The sequence below is a fragment of the Hoplias malabaricus genome, chromosome 7, assembly GCF_029633855.1.
Source record: "Hoplias malabaricus isolate fHopMal1 chromosome 7, fHopMal1.hap1, whole genome shotgun sequence".
NCBI lineage: Eukaryota > Metazoa > Chordata > Actinopteri > Characiformes > Erythrinidae > Hoplias > Hoplias malabaricus.
In genome coordinates this window covers 23834533-23854492 of record NC_089806.1, presented here as the reverse complement: position 1 = coordinate 23854492, position 19960 = coordinate 23834533, and the positions used below count along the sequence as shown (strand labels likewise).

The following is a 19960-nucleotide window of genomic DNA, read 5'->3' as shown; positions in this document are numbered from 1 at the left end:
CCCTCTCTTCTACAAAGATATGCTAGCATTTTGCATTAACTGTTAACATTAGATGTCGTTAGGCCGATCGGTTGCTGTCACAACAACAAAACCTTCTGTCTCAAGTACCTCAAACATAATTTGAAATCGCCAGCTGTACTATTCTGTGTAAAATTTTAATCCGATATCCAATATGGTCAAATAACTCAAATCACATTTAAGGTCTCCTGAAAAGTCATCATTTTGGAGACACCAGATGCAAAAAACCCTTTAAAAGCAGTTCCAAACGCCATCTAGAGCTTATGATTGGAAATTGTACTTTGACTTACATCATTAAAACCAAACAAACACACCAACTACTGTGAAAATACAATTTAAAGTGTTTAATTAGCATAAACATGAAAACATAATCTTTGTGTCCATAGATATCTTCATTATTTTTCATTCTTTTTAAATTTCATATCTGACAGATTTCATATCTAACAGAGAAAACACGCATTAAATAAAGCCACATCTTTTTTAAAAGCTTTCCTTTCATTAGTGTTTCACATATGCAATGGTACTTATTTAATTCAAAGCAATTTAACTCCACAGAAATATAACTGCAGAGTTGATAAAGCTTACCGTGAGGGAGCCTAAAGGAAGCCAAATACATTCCAACAATTTTAAAAGAATCATTTTTTTTAATCATACAACTCTAAGTTAATCCGACCTAACAAAAACGGCAGATGTTCACAAATGTACAGCCGTATTACACTGCAGCTATTGATGATTCACTGGTTAATACACAGATTGCGGGTTTCTTTATAGAACAGAGCTGAAAAGGCCAGGTGGCTCACCGAAAAACATTTAAAAAAATGGTCACAGTGTCTCACCCTATCAAAAAAAAGGCTTAGCTGGGTTACTATGACCATAAGCTGGTGATTTAATCCTGATATCTGAGGCCTTTATGTACTGATGCTGGACAGGAAACATTTATTGACTGAAAAAAGTTCCTTCTGCTGTTCAAAAGAGCATGCAAGGGTCCAGTCACAGTCCATTACTGTAAAAAAAAAAAAAAAAAAAGAAATACTACAAACTGCTTGCTCCAGCTGACTCAGGTTTCTGCATTTTCAAATGTCTAACTGTTTACATTTTCTTATTCAATTATAAGAAAATGTCTTGTAGTAGAAAAAAGGAATATTTTGGTGTCCAGCACCAAATATGCCCGTGTCCTGAAGCTTCTTATTAGTTTATATTAGTTAAATGTAGCTGACTTTGTGAACCTGCATGCATGGAAGTGGAGAAGATGCAGATGTTGGGTCAATGATACAACAAGCACGTCTCTACATATACATACAGTACATCTGTACTATACATATTTATAGCAGTATATTTAGCTGCATAGAATATCTCTGGAAGTCTATTTCAGCCATTACAATGCATGCTGCCCTTACAGTCCTTCTTAGATATGACAATAAATAGATTGTGACAAGCAAGCGACATATACTTCTCAGTATTAGTTCTACACATACAGCTGAATTTGTGAAAACAAGCCCATACATCAATCCAATATGTCTTTTCAAGGAATGTGGGCTGAGAAAGCGTTACTCTGTGTTGAAGATGATGCTGAGGGTTTGAATAAAGAACAAATAAGAAGCACGATAAAAAAGCAATAAGCCATTTTCTCGTTGATTGTTCTTCCCTTTTTAAAATGCCAATTGTATGGACATGTTGTAGCCTGCAGGTGGCAAAGATTCTGAACTAAACCAATTTTAAACTTTGCTGCCACCACGTGGGAGATCCATTTTATAAACTATAAACTGGTGCATTCAGGAACTACAAAGCTATTTAAGTGTTCATCTTATGTGAGATACCTTTTATAGAAAAATTGTAAAAATAATTATAAATCCACTTTTGGTGGAAAATGTCCTTTTGCTCTATTAACTGCTTCCTTCTTTCTCTTTTGTTTTATCTGTATATATGTATATGTGAGGGGGGAAAAGGGGGTCCTAAGTGCTTTTTTGTTTGTTCACAATATGGCATGCTTGTCCCTTTAATTAGGAATGTGCTTAAGGTCACTTAAGTGTGGAATTGAGGTGGAGGGTTGGGGCTTTGGGCAGGTTCAGAAAAGGTATGTGAGAAGGTGGGTGAGGAAAGAGTCACTGTTACTTGGAAGTAGTGGAGGGCACATTGATGGACATGGTGCGCCGGGCATTGGTCACCTGGCGTTGCTGGGCCAGAAAGGACTGGCCAGGGGGCAGCATAGAGTTAGCATGGCCACTCAGCCGTGACTCGATTGCCATCTTCTGAAAACTTAGACTCTGAGAATGAGACAGAAATAATAACATACCAAAGGTTTAGTGGCAACGCTCTATTTAAAATGGATAACAAACAGCAATATATTTATTAACATAGAAGTTTGACTAAATATCCCCAATAATTGTTTATTATTGTGTACAAGTTTTTTCAAATGTAATTGACATATCTGCTGCAAAGTTTTTCAGATGCCCCTAAATGCTTGATGATGTTAACCTAGGTATTATCAATCGTTAAAAACAGGGAAATTTATTAGCAAAGACTATGAATATGTCCCCCCAGGTATGACAATAAACAAAAAAAAGAGACCACCCTTCATTTATTTATGCAGTCAAAAAAGACCATTGCAATATACCATTTTTAACTTCACAAAAAAGCAGGAACCTTTACACATTTACACATTTTAAAAATGACAACTGCACTTCATATTGTCACAGAATAACATGTTCCAATAAAATCCTGTTTCATTCTTTTTCAATAAATTATTAGTTTTTTTCCCCCTTCTCCTATTACCATTTTTGGAGATATGAGGTTCTGAATGTAACAAAAAATCAAAAATATAAACTGGAAAATCAATAACTTTAAAAGGCCAGTTTTTAATAAAAAAGTTCTCTGACTCATCTACGTTAGAGTACATCACTGCACATCATGGAACTACTGAAAAAGAACACCTGTGTTGTTGGCAATTTTTAAAATATGTTAATTTTGAAAAACCTTTGCAACCACCGTGTTTTATGTTTTGGCCGGTAAGATACAGTTATGCAGGATTACTAATTAAAACATTTCGTCCTTACCTTATTGTACCATGCAGTGACAATGAGCTTCTCCTCATACTCCCGCAGCTTGGCTTGTTCACACTCCCTCTGTGGAAGAGGGGAAGAAAACATACATAAAAAGGAAAGAAAAACAGATTTTGTTCCTCTTGCACTTAGACACAAACAGAGATGTAGAGAGAAGTGGAATTTAGACCTCTAAAGCAGCGATTCTCTTTTCTCTGTCGGAGAGCTGGACCTTAAGAGACTGGATCTCAGCTGAGGCTGGGTTCAGTTTTGGGTCCAGTGCTCGGATTACCTGTCAAACACACACACAAAGTTAACAGCCATGTTGTTAGGAAAAAAAGCAGCTGACTGCTTAAACTTTCATAATGAAAAGCCCACAATAAATACCCTGCATCCTAAAGATCCACAAAACAAAAATTATTTTTGCATAATACAGCCCTTTTGTTATCCAAGACGTCATCTTTCTCAATACTACTCAAAAAAAAAAGAGCATGAAATATTATTAAAGACCACACCAATCAGATTTGTTTTAAAGAAAAACAGAAATGTAATTACATTGCGTGCTTTCTCTAGGTACATTTTGTATCTCTCCTCCATTGCTCGCATGTCATCATCTTTCTTCTTCAGAGCAGCCATCAGCTCCTCCAGCTTCAGTGCTGTAAAAACAAACCACCAGATTGGTACACAACGCTGAAAGAAACAAAAGCTAAATGTTATTCCTGTCAAAAATTTATTTTTGTATCACATCCGTTTTTCAATTATGTGCAGTGTAGTGCTGGAAAAATAGTTTAACATACTTCATGGTGTACCACAGAATACTGGGATTTATCAGTTCTAAAATGTCATATGTACACAGGCTAATGCGGAATATTTCCTGGAATATTTTGACCATCAGTAAAATACATCAGTAAATATAAAAATAAAGACAATACTGTATTTATAAATAGAATTGTATTTTTTTTTATTTGAGTTGCCTGGGTTATATATTAACACGCTAACAGACAATGTGACCTTAATTAAGGGCTATGATACACCATAGAAAGTTCATTCTAATGGTGCTTTTCCACTGCATGGACCCCTCTCGGCTTGGCTTGTCTATTTTGATTTCCAGTAGCCAAATCTGGAATCGGGTACTTTAGTCCCTGTTAGCACCTGGTACAAAGCAAACCAAGTAGGAACCAAATGTAAAATGTAAACCTTGCAGAATGCAGATTGTCCAGAGAGACTTGTGAACCAGCAAGAAATGCAGAGTTCCAGCATAACTTAGCCACTTTTAAAATCTCCAAGTTACAGCAGTGGTCACATTTGTTTTTATTCGACTCACAACAGCAACTCTTAAAAGGTGTTTTGAATAGGTTGAAGCCAGTGGCGGATGCTGGTCTTTCAAGGAGGGGAAGCTCAGTTTCGGCCTACATCATAAAATGTGTCGGTTTATTTATACGTAAATTCTACCCTCTGTTCCTTTTCAAGAAATTGATCTGTGACCCTGTCGTACCAACAAGGGGTCTTTTCCAGGGACTTGACTAATGTTCTCTCAATGGCCAGCAGAGCTAGGCTGCTTAAACCGCCTTGGCCCATGTGAAGTGTGTCCGCCTGTGCTCCCACAGATCTTTACACCAGAGGATCGCTGATTAGCTCATTTCGCTTTCAATCAAAAAGGGATTCAGCCTCAGACAGATCATCCAATCATGCAGAAACTGAGCGTCCGGGCCAGCCGAGGCCAGCCCACTGCCCCATAGACCCCCAGAGACGCTGATGGGCGGGACAAAGCCCAGCATTTATCCAATGAGTCGTCTCGTTTCGCTGCACTTTGCTGCTTCGCTATTAAACTCTGTGGATGCTCAGCGTCCTCACTGTTTAAACCACTGTAGCTCCGGGAATGATTGAGAGGAAAGCCGCGACTTTACCAGTGATAAGAAGCTGATTATGAACAAAAGTTGAGCGCGTTGTAGTGCATATTTATTCAATGACACATACACACAAGAGTATATATTTGATCACTTATTTTTTACATTTTAGGGGAAGCTGAGCTTCCCTTGCAGTCTTAGAGCAATCGCCGCTGTTTAAAACACTCCCTGGATTTGTGGCCGCCTAAAAACTCCAACAAGGAGAACACTGCTGTAAAAGGAAGTTTGTGGGAATTTGTGTGTGGAACTGTTCTCAGTCCAAAAAAACCCTCCAAAAACATGTGAATACACAAGAGCTAAACAGCGCCTAATGTTATCACCCCCATTGTTGTCATTTAAATCCCATGGTTCCGATTGGAGATGGGGTTTTGCAATGTCACAGGTTACACTTCTTAGGGGAGCTGTGCTAGTGGAAAAGCAGTCAGGGAAAAGTGTGTTGAGCTGTGCCAAGCCAAGTGGCGTTGAACCGATGCCATACAGTGTGGAAGAAAGTACCATAAACTCACAGTTTTGAGTAGCATCTGGTTGTAGGTCCTCCAGTAGCTCTTTCTTTTTCATAATTTCATCTTGTGCTGCATTTAGTTGTACCCTGGCAGGAAAAGTGAGAATAAACCTACATTAGTGCTTGGTATTTTTGAAAGTGGATTAGTTTTGCACAGAGGAGGCAGCCAGCCAGGCAGCAGAGCCCATGAAGTTACCCTTCAAGGAGAAGAATCATGAGCTGGAGGCTTTCAGCAGCACTTAGTGTTCTCCATGTCGGAAAAGCCGGTCCAGTGCTAATCCTTGTCCTGTCGCTCTTTGTCAGAGGCTATACTTGCATAAGAACATGTTTTTTTCCATAGAGGAATATGTGGGTGGTTGCCATTTTACACACATAAAGCTTTGTGGACGTTCAATGTCTTGTCTTGCTGGGGAGTGCAAAGCAAAGGTTGGGAGGGCCAAAGTTTCTACAGTGTTGGGCTGTCGGCCATCCCAAGAATGAAAACAAGGGTCTGAGAACAGTACCACACAGTGGCAACACAGCTTCTTTCCCTGCTCAGGATGCCTTTACACCACTGTATTCACATCTTTACACTGAAAGTAGTCATTTGCTGCTATATTAATGTTTGAAAAGTGAGTATTAGATAATGATATGCCAGTAAGATATTGTCAAAACTAAAAAGGTGCTATCGGTGTTAGTAAATGAAGTTAGAATATTAGCACCAAATACCAATGGCAAAATAAGTACACAATATTATTTAACATTCTAAATTTTTGGCACAGACATTGATCAGACATTTCTAATCATAATAAAAATGTAAATTTTTTTGAGTGTGGGGTGGTTTTCATAAGTCTATTATTACAGTACACATGAAAACTGGCACTTTAACAGATTAATATAATAAAAACTGCTAACTAAAATCAATGAAAATGTATAACTTACATATGAGCATCTAGCTTCCTCTTCAAATTGGACTGGAATAAAACAACCACAAGAAAAGTGATTTTTTTAAATCATACAATATCTCTGAGAAGCTCTGAGTATTATTGTATTAAAGAACCAGAGAGTTTGTTTGGGTCTTGAGAAAACAAATAGCATGAGTCATGTCAAGCTGTGTTTTTACAGTGCACTCACATCTTCTGGTTTGGCTCCTTGGGTTTGCAGAGCTTTCTGCAGATCTTCAACCTGCTGCTGCAGTTCACTGATCCTCTCTCTGTTCAACCTGTGCGAACACAGTCACATATATACTGACAGCCAAAAATCACATTCAATTAAGTTACTGTTGCAAAAATTGGACATGTTGGGATACATGATGGATTTTTTAGACATTTTGATAAAATGAATAATATTATTATATTTGTCTTTTAATATAAGTGTGCAGTTGATCTAATATGAGCCTGAGTGGCAGGGCAGTACCTGTTCTCAGTTTCCAGCTCACTGTGAGCCCGCCGTGCCTCCTCCAAATGAACCTGGAGCTCAGTGATGCGCTCGTTCTCTGAGTCCTCCTGCTGCACACGTAGCATCTTATTCTCATGCTGCAAACGGATGAATTTCTCCCTTTATAAAAAAAACATACATACACACACACACACACACACAATGAGAAATGCATATTTTCAACAGCCCTAGCAAAAAAATACAACTCCAAAACATTAGCATTGCACAACTAAAAATGACATAAAATTCTATGTACAAAAAGTGACACAATAATGGCTTGAAAATTGTTTGCTTAGCCAGGTCTACACCATGTAAAATCCATAAACACTTTCTTCATTATTTCATTGCAAATAAAATCAGTAAAATGTAAATATGTCAAACCAAATAGACTTTTAACCAGAACTATATACAGCTTTCAGACAAATATGTACAATATACCTGTACTCAATGGGCAACATCTCTGCTGCCAAGTTGTCATGGCTTGGACTCCCAGATTTATACATTCCTACAGTTTGAAAACAGATACAAAAAGATTTCTTTTTAGATTTTGTTTAATTGTATTTGTTCAATGAACAAATAAACATTTAAAGGGCTGTTAATCTGTCTGTGGGAGAGAGAGAGAGAGAGAGAGAGAGAGAGAGAGAGCACAAGTTATAGTTGTTATAACGTCTGATATCATCCAATAGGCTACCTGCTTGTAGAAGCTGGTCTTGCTGAGCTTGTGTACATCGCAGCTCCTCATTGGTTTCCTTCAAAGAGTCTCGCTCAATTATGATTCTCTGGTAGATGCGACATCATAACATGGATACACAGTCAAATGAGGTGAACTTTTCAGATTAATTGAGCAGTATATATAAGACGTGTATGTGTATGTATGTATTGTGTATGTACCTCTTTTTCTTTCATCAGGGCTTCATGTCTTTCCTCAAACTTCTTCATCTCAAAGACCAGATTATCAGCCCTGCGCGTCTCATCTGACAACTTCCTGTGGAGCTCCTGTACCTGATGCGATGCAAAAACATGTAATGTGTCCTCTGAATGGAGAATGCAATTACAAATGGGAAATGAAATTATTAAATTGCTCACTATTTTAATCAATTTTATGCTACTAAGAACACCTAAGGGTATGCATATGGTACATCCATCCATCCATTATCTGTAACCGCTTATCCAATTTAGGGTCGCGGGGGGTCCAGAGCCTACCTGGAATCATCGGGCGCAAGGCGGGAATACACCCTGGAGGGGACGCCAGTCCTTCACAGGGCAACACATTCACTCACACACTCACACCTACGGACACTTTGGAGTCGCCAATCCACCTGCAACGTGTGTTTTTGGACTGTGGGAGGAAACCGGAGCACCCGGAGGAAACCCACGTGGACACGGGGAGAACACACCAACTCCTCACAGACAGTCACCCGGAGCTGGAATCGAACCCCTGGAATCGAGCCCCTGGAGCTGTGTGACTGCGACACTACCTGCTGCGCCACCGTGCCGCCCCGCATATGGTACATAATGAACTAATTACACCCTCTGTTTAGAAGGCTTTATGATACCTGTCTCTTGTAAGTCTCAAGCTGAGCACGAGCAGCATTGGCTTTGCGGAGCTCCTCTTCCAAACTGACTGTGTTATGCATGTAAGTCATGTTCTTCTCCTCCAGCACCTTCACCTGCCTCCTTAGGTCACTTAGATCCTCCAGTTTCTTCCTGTATGTCTCCACTGATGCCTCCAGCTTCACCGCACGGTCAGAGCAGCTCCTGAACATTTACACGCACAAATACACATATACACACTCATTTACAGTACTCAAGACTGACTGTGACTGTTAAGCACATTCAATTACAAGTATAATTTCAATGCTTTTGAGAGTCATAATACATGGTTCTGAATTAAAATACGTAAAGCATATTGGGATACTTAAAAGGTGTGTCAAAGGTGTGAATCTCACTCACTACTAGTGCCTTACCACTGTGCCACTACCTCAGTGGTATATGGAATCAGACACACCAGTAGCATATGACCCTACCTCCTGTATAGAAGGCATGCATAGAACCCTTGGGTTTAGGAAGATCCTCAAAGTGCTCTTTCCGACACCTTGCAATATCTTCAGTCAAGTTCAGAGTTTCATTGTGGAGCACAGCTTGGACAGCATCACCACTTCCCCTTCTGGGCTTTTGAAGTGTTTTCCAAAACCACTTTGAGAGCGGCCAGAGGTCACATTGCCATTTCAGGCTGAGCCCATTCTGTTTACGTTGGATGCCTGGCAATTAAACAATACCCCCCAGGTCTGGCTCTAGGGATTGATCTCAGTACCCATCTTTTGGGCAGGGTACAAGTTATTGCGTTTGTGTTTTTCATAAAGGTACTTTACAATACCAATCCTTGTACTCTCAGAGTGCGAGTTCCGTTTTCTGCAGTAAATCTGGCTAGTTTGGTGTAGGCAGTGAACTCCGCCATAGTTGTACATTGTCTCCACTCCTGTCCATGATATTCATAGACAGGTAGATAAAGCATATTCTGGGATGGGAGGGCTTCCACTAAGTAGGGATCATGAGGTGTCCTGCTGACCTCAAATGTGCCCTTGAATGTTTGCAGCCAAAAGCGTAGTCGGATAAGCGTAGCGGCTGCAGTCACGTGGTCGTTATACCAGACCCTCGTTGTGAACAGGGAGCTGAGGCTTAGAACAAAGCACTCCATTTACCAGGTGACCTACAGCTGCTCCCTAAGCTTTGGTCATGAGCCTTAGCGTAATGACCGAAACACAAAGCTGCATATACAAGCAGCTAAAATGTGTTCTCCCTGGAGGATCACTGGGTTGGGTAAAGAGCTGTTCAGCATGTGACAAACTCGGAGTGGAGCTGCTGTTCCTTCACATGGAAAGGAGCCAGTTGAGATAGTTCAGGGACCTAATGCCTCCTGCTGGTGGTATACTATGCATTGCTGACTGGGAGAAGGCCCCAGGGTAAATACAAGACCCACAAGAGGGATTATATCACCAGCTGGCCTGGAAATGCCTGGGCATTCACCAGGAGGAGCTAGAGGAAGCTCCAGAGGACAGAAAAATCTGTTTGCACTTTTGTGACTGTGATGCTGAAATGTTTATGAAGTTAAAAGCCATAATGAAGGACCTAGGCACAAATCAAAAAGCCTAATGTGACACATTCTAATACCCGTAAAGATAAATCATCTTGTCCAATCGCACCTCAGAATGTCAAGCTCATCTTTCAGGGAGCGTGACTCCTCAGCTAGGCTTGTGAGCTCATCGTTTCGATGCTGAAGCTCCACCAGCTGTTTCTCTAGCTCTTCACAGTGAATACGGTAGTCATCTTTAGCTGCCTCCAGTCTGACAAAAACACACACACAGAGTATACATTAAGAGCAGAACAGCTAAGTCCAGATAAGTCAAAATTATTTGTATAGTGCTTTTTTAAACCTGAAGCAGCTTTAAATACAGAAATTAATAACCTCAGGTGAGCAAGCTAAAGGCAGTAAGGAAAAACTTAAATCCAACCCCACAGATATATACAGATTTAGGATCAATTCATATATTTTAAATTTAGATTCTTCTCTCCAAATGTAAGCCATTGCCAATTCCATCAATTGAGCTCATCCAATCTCACTATGCTACGCCACTGAGTGCATGCTCCCTCCAAAACATGTTATCAAATTATTGCTAAACTAGTACTACTTGATAGCTTCACATGCTTGAAGGAGGACACTAATAAATCTGCAAGTTCTTTCATGTGAGCTAACAGACGTTTGGCTAGCTTAATCTAACTGAGGAGATCGAGGGCATATATATAAAATGATGTTCTCTTGGGCATTTGAAACTCCTGAGGACAACATTTAGCTATTTAGTATGAAATTGTTTATAAGGCATATTAATATCATTCATTCTTTTTACAAATACTAAGAATAGAACACTATAAGATAATCAAAGCTGTATAGCTGTGAGCTCTTTAAGGCAGCAGTACCTGAAGTTCTCTTCTTGGAGTTGTTCCAGCTGAAGCTGGAGCTGGCTGTGTTTCTTCCCTGATGGAGTGCTGGGATCATCAAATGTGTCCAGCTGATTGGCTCGATCCGTCAGAATATCATTCTCCGCAAGGAGGCTGTTCCGCTCCTCCTGCAGTACTGCCACCTGTCCATAAATTTATAGTTAAAAGAAGTAAGTTCCATATTCTTATATCTGAATGGACACTAATAGTATTTTTTTAATTTGGCAGGAGTCAGTTTTCAAACGTCTTCTCCATTGATAGTGGTGTTGATGGAATCATTGAGCTACAGATTAACTCAATGAATATTAATAACTTGTGGATATTTTTGTTCACATTAGGGCAACTGTAATATGTGTCTTTATTCTTGTTCCACTGTCCACATGAATAAGGGCTCACTATGCAAACGAATTCAGTGGACCTCTAGAATGAGTTGTTCAAACACAAAAAGAAAATGATTATGTCCAATACACATTTCCTTAGCTAGAATAAACCCAAGTCTGAGAAAAATTAACTCGTAATAGAAAAGTGAGTGAAACTTACCATCATTATTAATAATGCACAACCTTCACTGGACAATATTCAGAACATCAGAGCAACCAATTTTAGAACAGTATAATAAAAAATAATATAAATGTGAACCAGTATTAGATCATGTTAACTGCTGAATGAACCATAAACCTTTAAAGCCAGGTTTGAGTCACATTGCCAGGTTTTGTGAGTAAATTCCCAGAAAAAAAGCTGCTGTGTTAAGGTGGTTAGCGCAAGGTTTTAGTAAGGCTTTGATTAGGCTCTGCATCCATGCAGCCATTTGGACTTACCTCAGTCACCAAGGATAAGTAAATACTCAATCTGTCAAAAATCATGCCAGCATGTATCAGTACACAACAGTACAAGAGAAACACAACAGTGTAATCATCATGAAAGCCTCATGTTTAGCATTTTCCTCCCTCAGTAAACACTTCAGAATATAGTGAAGTTGGTAAAAGTGCTTCTTTTACTGTTAGCTTTATGAACATTCTAAGAAAGAGTATTCAGTACTGATTAAGTCAGTGTGTGAGTGTTCAAAGTCATAAAACACCTCATTTTTATATTTAGTTTTCAGATTTAAAAAAGGGAGTACATAAAGTTATAAATATATAATTAACTTAAAATGTACACAGAAGTTTAAAAAAACCCACAACCAATCAAATTCAGCCACAGCGTGTGAAATAGCACTTCTCAACTTTACTGAATCCAATTAGCTGTGCACATGCAGCAGACCTTGACTGAACACAATTATGTTCCTCCACCTAGGTGCCAGTGAGGAACAACCGTCGTCATCAGCTCTCTACACTAAAACTTCCTGATCCACAACAAAGATACTGCAGAAAAAAAAATCAAGTCTGTGCCATGTTGTGAAAGTGCTGGTAGTAGTAGTATTAAGGACCTTGCCAAAGAGAGGTCACACTAGGCCAGTCCCAGTTAAGAGATCCTTCCCTTGAAGCAGCTGCGCATGAGCCTAAATTCATCATAGTCGAGGCCAAGTGTCAGAAGGCAATAAAGAATTTTTTTTTACATTTTTTAAGTGTTAAAAAAAAAAAAAAAAAAAAAACTTAATCCACAATCAAGGTAGCCAAAATAGGTGGCCATTTTCTCTGTGTGTTTTTAAAATGCAAATATATACCAGTTTTGATCATGTAGCACCAGAATCTATATTTGTGTTTCTTACCTGAATGTCCAGTTCCTGGCAACGTTGGGCCAGCTCATCTTTCTCCGACATTACCTCAGCCAAGTCCTCCATAGCTTTCTTCAGCTGCCACCACACAACAAAATGAATAAACCTAAGATTTCTTCTTTGATTTACAGCCAGTCAAAGAGTTGAGAAGAAGTGGGAAGACTCCAAACTTAAAGCAAGTGTCGAAACCAAACTGGTCACTAGCAACGTCCACACCCTGCCTCTGAGGAAGTGTCACTAACCTCACTACAAAAGGACAGTTTAACAGTTGTTGTCCATATTTGCATAATTCCAACCTACCTTACAAAGTGTCAGATTCTACATCATTAATACACTCTGCTATTACATGCATTTACATAATAGCAATACCATATGAAAAAATGGGTCTGGACATTTCAAATAATAGGCTGTGTATGACTGGTAAGAACACAGTTAGTTCTTATTTAAACTTTAGCATGGAGAAAGAATTATTCTTACAGAAACATAAATATTAACAGGGATATGTAGAGCTCTCCTCTCCCCACATCTCTCTTTCTCTTTCTGTCATGTAAGGTAGTATTCACCACATTGTACTATCCCACTATTATTTACAATATCCATGGTGCTTGCCTTATTCATTCACCTGTAACTTGTAACCAATCACACTGTATAATAAATAAAATACATTAGCAGTATTTATAACATTTGTCTCATTGTCTTATATATTCACAGGCCTACCATTTTTCTCCTCACCAAAAGTGGGTGTTGTTCTATGATAAACCACAGAGCATGCAGACTGTTTACAATCCATGTGAGTGGTACAACCATTCTACCTTTTAAATTTTATATTTTTTATTCCTACTATTTACGTGTATTGTGTTCCTGTTGATGTTTCTCTTTATTTGATTTGCTTTACTTGTTTTGTATATTGTTTTGCATCACATTTGTAAAGAGACATGAAATGCGATGTAGAAAAAATTATTAAACTGCCTCTGTTTTTTTCCCCAATCTGAACCAAGATATAACCCTGTGGCACAAAGGTCAAGAAATGTGGCAAGTGTGAGACATTAAATCTCTGGAACCTGAGCAAATGGGCTTATATGTTGACAGGATGTTTCACCATATGGCCAGCCTCTTTTGCTGAATATGAAAGTTGTTATAACTTGTTGCAATTTCTTACCTGTTGCTCAATATCCCCCAGTGGCTCTGTTCCAAAATGGGCCATAGGCTCTTTACTCATGAGCTGTAAAGTTTGTTAGGAAATTCAAAATTAGCTACTATTTATAATTATGCAGATTTGTAATAAAATGCAGTATTGATTACATTTTTTCTAAAGAAGATAAACTGACCTCCTGGATTGCTGTCATCACAACATGCTGCACAGACTCCTCCAGAGTCATTATGATCTGGATATACTCTAGAACAATTACAACAGGATTTTTATTATTGCACACATCCTACTTATTACATGCAGTGTTGACACACAATCAAGTGTCTTAGTGAAAAAATATTATTAGAAAAATTCACTGTCAGCATCCACAATATAATCAGTCAATATCAATTTCTTTAAATCAGAGACCTTTAATTACATTCTAAAGATTAGAATTTAATAATTAAGGATGCCAATGCAAACATAACATGTAGTGTTTTTTTTTTTACATTATAAGTTCTGTTCTGTTTAAAAAAGTTAAAGAAAAAATGTCCAGCGAGGCGTTATTTAATTTTTTTTTCCTCTCACTCACAGAGACAGAACTCTGGCGGTTGGAATGTTTCACTGTTTATTGAACAGTACCTTGTTTCCTTTCACATTTGACTGCACAGCCTAGAATTAGCTGCAGAAGGCGTCCCAGCTCACCAGGATCAGCATGCTCAGCCACCTTTACCACGTCAGGAAGACTGAAACCTGAGCCTGAGATCTGCTGATTCAGAACCTGTGTGAGAGGGAGGATGGGTGCAACAATACAAAGGAGTTTAGGAGAAGAAAAGGGAGCAAGGGAGCGAGAGAGAGAGAGAGAGAGAGAGAGAGAGAGAGAGAGAGAGAGACAAATGTGTCTGCTTGAAGCATGTGCTGTATCAGCAAAAAAAAAAAAAAAAAAAAAAAAAAAATCAATCATGATTAATCCAGTTTTGTCTATGATAGAAGAGGAATAACACTTTGTGGCAAATGTATCAGTAATTTCAAGCACACATTGATCGACAAGATTTAAATATGCTGCAGCTATAAAAATTCCTGTACAACAGTTTACAATTATTTGCAAACCTACCTCATTATAATAATCAACAATTATCTGAAGAATTTTTTTCAAGTTGTTCACCTACACAGAAATAATAATAAAAAGAATAATCAGTGAAAATGTGGAATAAATATAAATGTCAGAAAAATAAACTTGAAAGTACTGTAGACTATAACAATGCAAAGATATGCATATGCAAGAGTTTTGTTACAAAGAATTGGCCAGTTTATTATTTCTTGACATAAATAAATACAAGGTACATATGGGCATTCAAGCTGTATTTGAATAATTTGGCTGTACCTCTAACAAAATGTAGCATTATTTTACATTTCTCACATACCAAGATGCCTCATACTTTTGATGTAGCAATTTATATAATATTATTATTTTATTTAAAATGAAAGTTTGGAAATAAAATAAATTGGAAATAATGTTATTAATATTGAGACACTGTGTATCATAAAGTACTGGACATGCTTATATAAAGCTACTATAAATATGTATCAGTGCCCCTACTATGAATCTGTACTCTATAAAGCAGTTTACCTTGAGCCTCATGTTATCTCCAACATCATCTTTAATACGTGTTAGCCAATTTTCACTGAACCAGGATGGGTCTCTAAAAGAAACAAACACGAACCATTATCAGACATATTTTCCCAAAACAGTTAAAATCCTTATTTAAATTGCTACATGTACAAGTATTTATCTCTTACTTCTGTAACTTATTGATCAATTATTAGAATAATACACTTTGAAAATAGTACCCATTGCCATTGAATTTAATTAGATTTTAGTGTAACAAAACTTAATACTGTATAAAACTTAAGATTTTCTCCTGGACAATAATAAAATAGAAAAGCAGAGGTGACTTAATGTTCCTGCTCAGGTAATATGACCCTTTAGGTTACCCACAATCCATTAGTTGCTCAAATGAGATATTCAGGCAAAGACAAGCTGATAATTCTGGCCACTCATAGACAGGTATGGCTAACACAGACAAGGGGAAAGCTGAAAAAAATAACCCCAAACCAAAAGGTGCACAGCAAAAATATTAAGGACATACAAGATGCACTCACATCTGGTGCAGAGCCTGGGCCATAGCTGCACCTGTGGTCAGGTCTTCCACTGTTTTGCATGGTGCTGCAGTTTTAAATGTCTGCAGCTAAGAGCAAAAAAACACACAAACATAGTAAAGACATGCAGTGATTAAGCCTAATATTAGACTCTGATGCACTAGAACATAATGTAACCATGCTTAATGTCAAACATGGCTTAGAGTGGTACAGGATCCCCAGCACCTGCTAACAAAATCACAGAGTGGCTTAGCAATAAACGGTAATATGTGTATGAAGCCTGTCAAGATAGAAATAAAACTAGAGACATTATCTTCACTTGATTTAATAAATAGGGCTGCACGGTGGTGCAGCAGGTAGTGTTGCAGTCACACAGCTCCAGGGACAAGTCCCACTCCGGGTGACTGTGAGGAGTTTTGTGTGTTCACCCCGTGTCCGCGTGGGTTTCCTCCAAGTGCTTGTGTTTCCTCCCACGGTCCAAAAACACATGTTGGTCGGTGGATTTTCTACTCAAAAGTGTCCATACGTGTGAGTGAATATGTGAGTGTGTGTCGCTCTGTGAAGGACTGGCGCCTCTCCCGGGTGTGATCCCACCTTGTGCCCAGTGATTCCGGGTAGGCTCCGGGCCCACCGCAACTCTGAACTGGATAAGCTGTTACAGACAATGAACGAATGAATGATTTAATAAATTGAACCCTCATTTAAAACAATATTTTCCCTCAATTTAACAAATCATTACCTCAGTTAAATACACCCTTCTCTCAATTTATTAATTCTATATTTGACATCATTAATCATGGTGCCATCAGGAATAGTCTGTTTCAGGGCTTTTGGTCATATTTTGTTAAATTGAACCTAGCTTAACATATCTTTTGACATACTTCAGGTTTGGTTAATGGCTACTAAACATAAGTGTTTTTTTTAAATCTCTGTCATTACTGTAAACGCAGCCCATGAGTGTCATTGCATTCTAGCTACCAATTTGATGGATCAATTTGGTATATAAAGAGAATATATTTTGAATTCAAGGGGATAATAGATGGTCTGTGAGTGTAAGCATGTAACCAAAAACATAATTTGCTCTTCCTTTGTTTAGTTCCTGATTACATTAGTGAGAAATAAGCATTGCTTGTAAAAAGATAAACCATGTTTTAAATGGCCTCCTACTCAGTCTTCCCTACATCACTTACTATATAGTGCAATATTATAGGGAGCTGAAATCACAAGAGTGTAAGAAAGATAAGTGAAATGCTGGTTTGCTCATTAGTGTGTGGCAGCCATATTCATAAACGATATTAAACATCATGCCACCAGTGCACTATAAATACTGCACACATGAGAAGAAATCAGACATTGTTTCACAAAGTGCCTAATAAATATAATGCAGTATCATTCTTCTGGGGATGGTTGTGGGTTATCGTGTGTCTTCTGAACGCTGTTTATGCCTGGTGCACACTACAGGATTTTAAAATCTTAACATGAAGTCTTTCTTTATGGGCGCCCATCAACTGACTTTTCCACTGTTGCTCTCCGACTGCTGACCGTGACTACATCAGTAAAACCGCCTGAAAACAGAGCTCAGTCTCTCTGGCTTCACTCTGAATAATGCCCGATTGCGTAAGAGAATCAAAGAGCAGACATGCCGCAAATTCCGCACTCACTAACCAGATTACACCAACACAAATCCGATAAACACGTCGTGTGCTAGTCTGATACGGATATTCACACTTGTACGTTCGTTCCGTAAGTTACGTTAGCGCTCAGTGCTGCTGAGGCTAATAACACCTGAGAGATAAGAAGAGCACATCTGAGTTAAAAGTGGTCTCATTTTCTGCTTGTTTACCCCAGAGCTGTGTGCGTGAGAAGTGTGTTTCTGCGTGTGTTTACGGTGTGTACGGACCACCTGCGACAGGTAATCCTATCGTCACGGCAAAGAGACTACATAAATAACCCAGGAACCACAACAGAGCGCAGAGGGAGACAGCGCGGATAAAAACAGCAGTGAATTCTCACTTACCCACACAATCAGACTGTCACACAGCACCGTCTTTTTAAAATCCATCTCTCTCTCTCTCTCGCTCGCTCTTTCTCTCTATCTCTATCTCTCTCTACCTCTCTCTCTCCCCCCCGTCGGGCTGTATTTCCGTCCACCTGTCAACAAAGCTCTTCCTTTTCCCTCTGCATTTGACCTCACCTGGATGCGTCAGGCATTTCTTTTTGTTTCCCACCTGTATTCAGGGTAGTCACGCCCCCTGAACTCTGATTGGCTCGTAATTCATACAATATTTAATTTACGCCCTTATTAAATACATTAATTGATAGGCATGGTTAGGATGTCTTATAATAAATAGAGGAATTTATAATGATATTATACACATCTAGCCAATGAAAAAACATTGTTCACACTCAAAGATTAAACAAATGGCATGTATAACAGCACAATTTACAGATATATTATGGACACAGAAACCTGGAGGGAAAATGTGAGAAGATTAGGGCCTAAAAAGCAAGGCTTGTGGGGTGTGTACCTATCAGCAGTGATCTGAGTAGGACAAACCGCAAACCATGAGGAATGCATATCCCAATCCCTGCCATATTTGGAAAAACTTGAATATTCTAAGGATTTGTGACTGATGGAAGCCCTATAACATTTTTAATCAATATATGGTGGGGCCCAATGTGATAATGTTTCCAAAGAGCCCAAAATCTCTGGCAGCGTTCCTGCAAACCAGTGGCAGGGCATATGTGCCCCGCCCAAAGCATATTGATTCATGAAGGTGATAATCCTGTCAGGTACAAACCAACAGAAGGGCCACTGAAGCACAAGTCATTTTTAAGTTTATTAGTTAGTTACAAGAAGGATATAACTTTGTGAAACAGACTCTCTGTGACGGTCGTGAGGGGTAACAGCCAATCCCTGAGCAAGAGGGGGGGGGGTCGGAAAACGGGTGGGAAATTAAAATACGTCACTTGCGTTTTTCTCGTCATCAAAGCCCTCTATCCGCGAGGACAGCGCTGCGCTGGTGCCGTATGTGTGTTGGTGAATGAGTGCAGAATGACGTCTGTGTAATTTGTTGATGCGGATTGGCGGAACATGTACAAAGCACGAGGGCAGAAACTGCCAATCACATCTAGAGTTAAAGATCAACGAGGAGCCAATCAGCGTTTACATGTGCGTTCAGATGAAATCAGGCATTTTTCATTTTTCATTTTCATTTGTCTTTTGATTTTATTTGTGCTGATTAATTATTTGGGACTATGATTTCATGAAGCGAACATTGATATTTGGTTATTCTGCGGAAGCCATTTATGAAATGTAGGATTTATTCCTTTTATTTATTTTTTGTATATTTTGGAAATATTTTAAAGTCAGTGAATTATGGAGACGTTTGAACATAGCACTGACATTTATGCGTTGTTGCTCTGTTTAAACAAGCCCAGATTTGACCGCAAAAACTCGTCTAATTCATGAAACATTTGTACGACGTACTTAGAAACAAGCGGAGATCTGAGTAAAGTTTATGAATCACAATCAGCGCCCGAACGTAAGCGACACTTCTGCCTCATTTATTAATGAGCCAATGACAAGATGGAAACCTGAGGGCCATGAGCCAATGGCTGTGCTCGTGGTTGGAGAAGTGAGTGCACTGCTCTCCCTATTGACCAAAATATATAATGTAAAAATAATTACTGCACGGTATAAAATGGGTTATGCGGCAAAGAAGATGATAATGATGATGATGAAATACATACAATTTGTCTGGTGTGTTTATGAGAGTAAAATGTGTTGGTGTGCCATTATTCCCTTTTTAACCACATATTTTAACAATATTATTGCAGTGTTTTAAATAACTTTTTACTTTTTATCATTGGTACTGTATCAAATCAGCATATTATGGGGCAATTTTATAAAAAGAGTTCTACACAGATCTAAAATCACTTGTAGTTTAATGACATGCGTCTAAGCCTACATTCATTCATTCATTCATTATCTGTAACCGCTTATCCAGTTCAGGGTTGCGGTGGGTCCAGAGCCTACCTGGAATCATTGGGCGCAAGGGGGGAGTACACCCTGGAGGG

General features: G+C 38.8%; 1 protein-coding gene across 1 annotated transcript; it reads right to left on the bottom strand.

The window, feature by feature from the left end:
* Positions 1-366: 366 nt before the first annotated feature.
* Positions 367-18007, bottom strand: hook1 (hook microtubule-tethering protein 1). The gene is made up of 22 exons (XM_066676330.1): positions 17898-18007; positions 15884-15969; positions 15351-15423; positions 14835-14885; positions 14363-14501; positions 13920-13987; positions 13751-13813; positions 12586-12669; positions 10857-11020; positions 10085-10225; positions 8438-8639; positions 7773-7883; positions 7573-7660; positions 7320-7386; positions 6861-7001; positions 6579-6666; positions 6387-6418; positions 5470-5552; positions 3612-3712; positions 3247-3348; positions 3072-3140; positions 367-2282 (listed from the first exon to the last, which is right to left on the bottom strand). Exons 1-22 carry the CDS (start codon positions 17940-17942, stop codon positions 2127-2129), a joined length of 2154 nt encoding a protein of 717 aa, XP_066532427.1. The 5' UTR covers positions 17943-18007; the 3' UTR covers positions 367-2126.
* Between the last annotated feature and the right edge of the window lie 1953 nt (positions 18008-19960).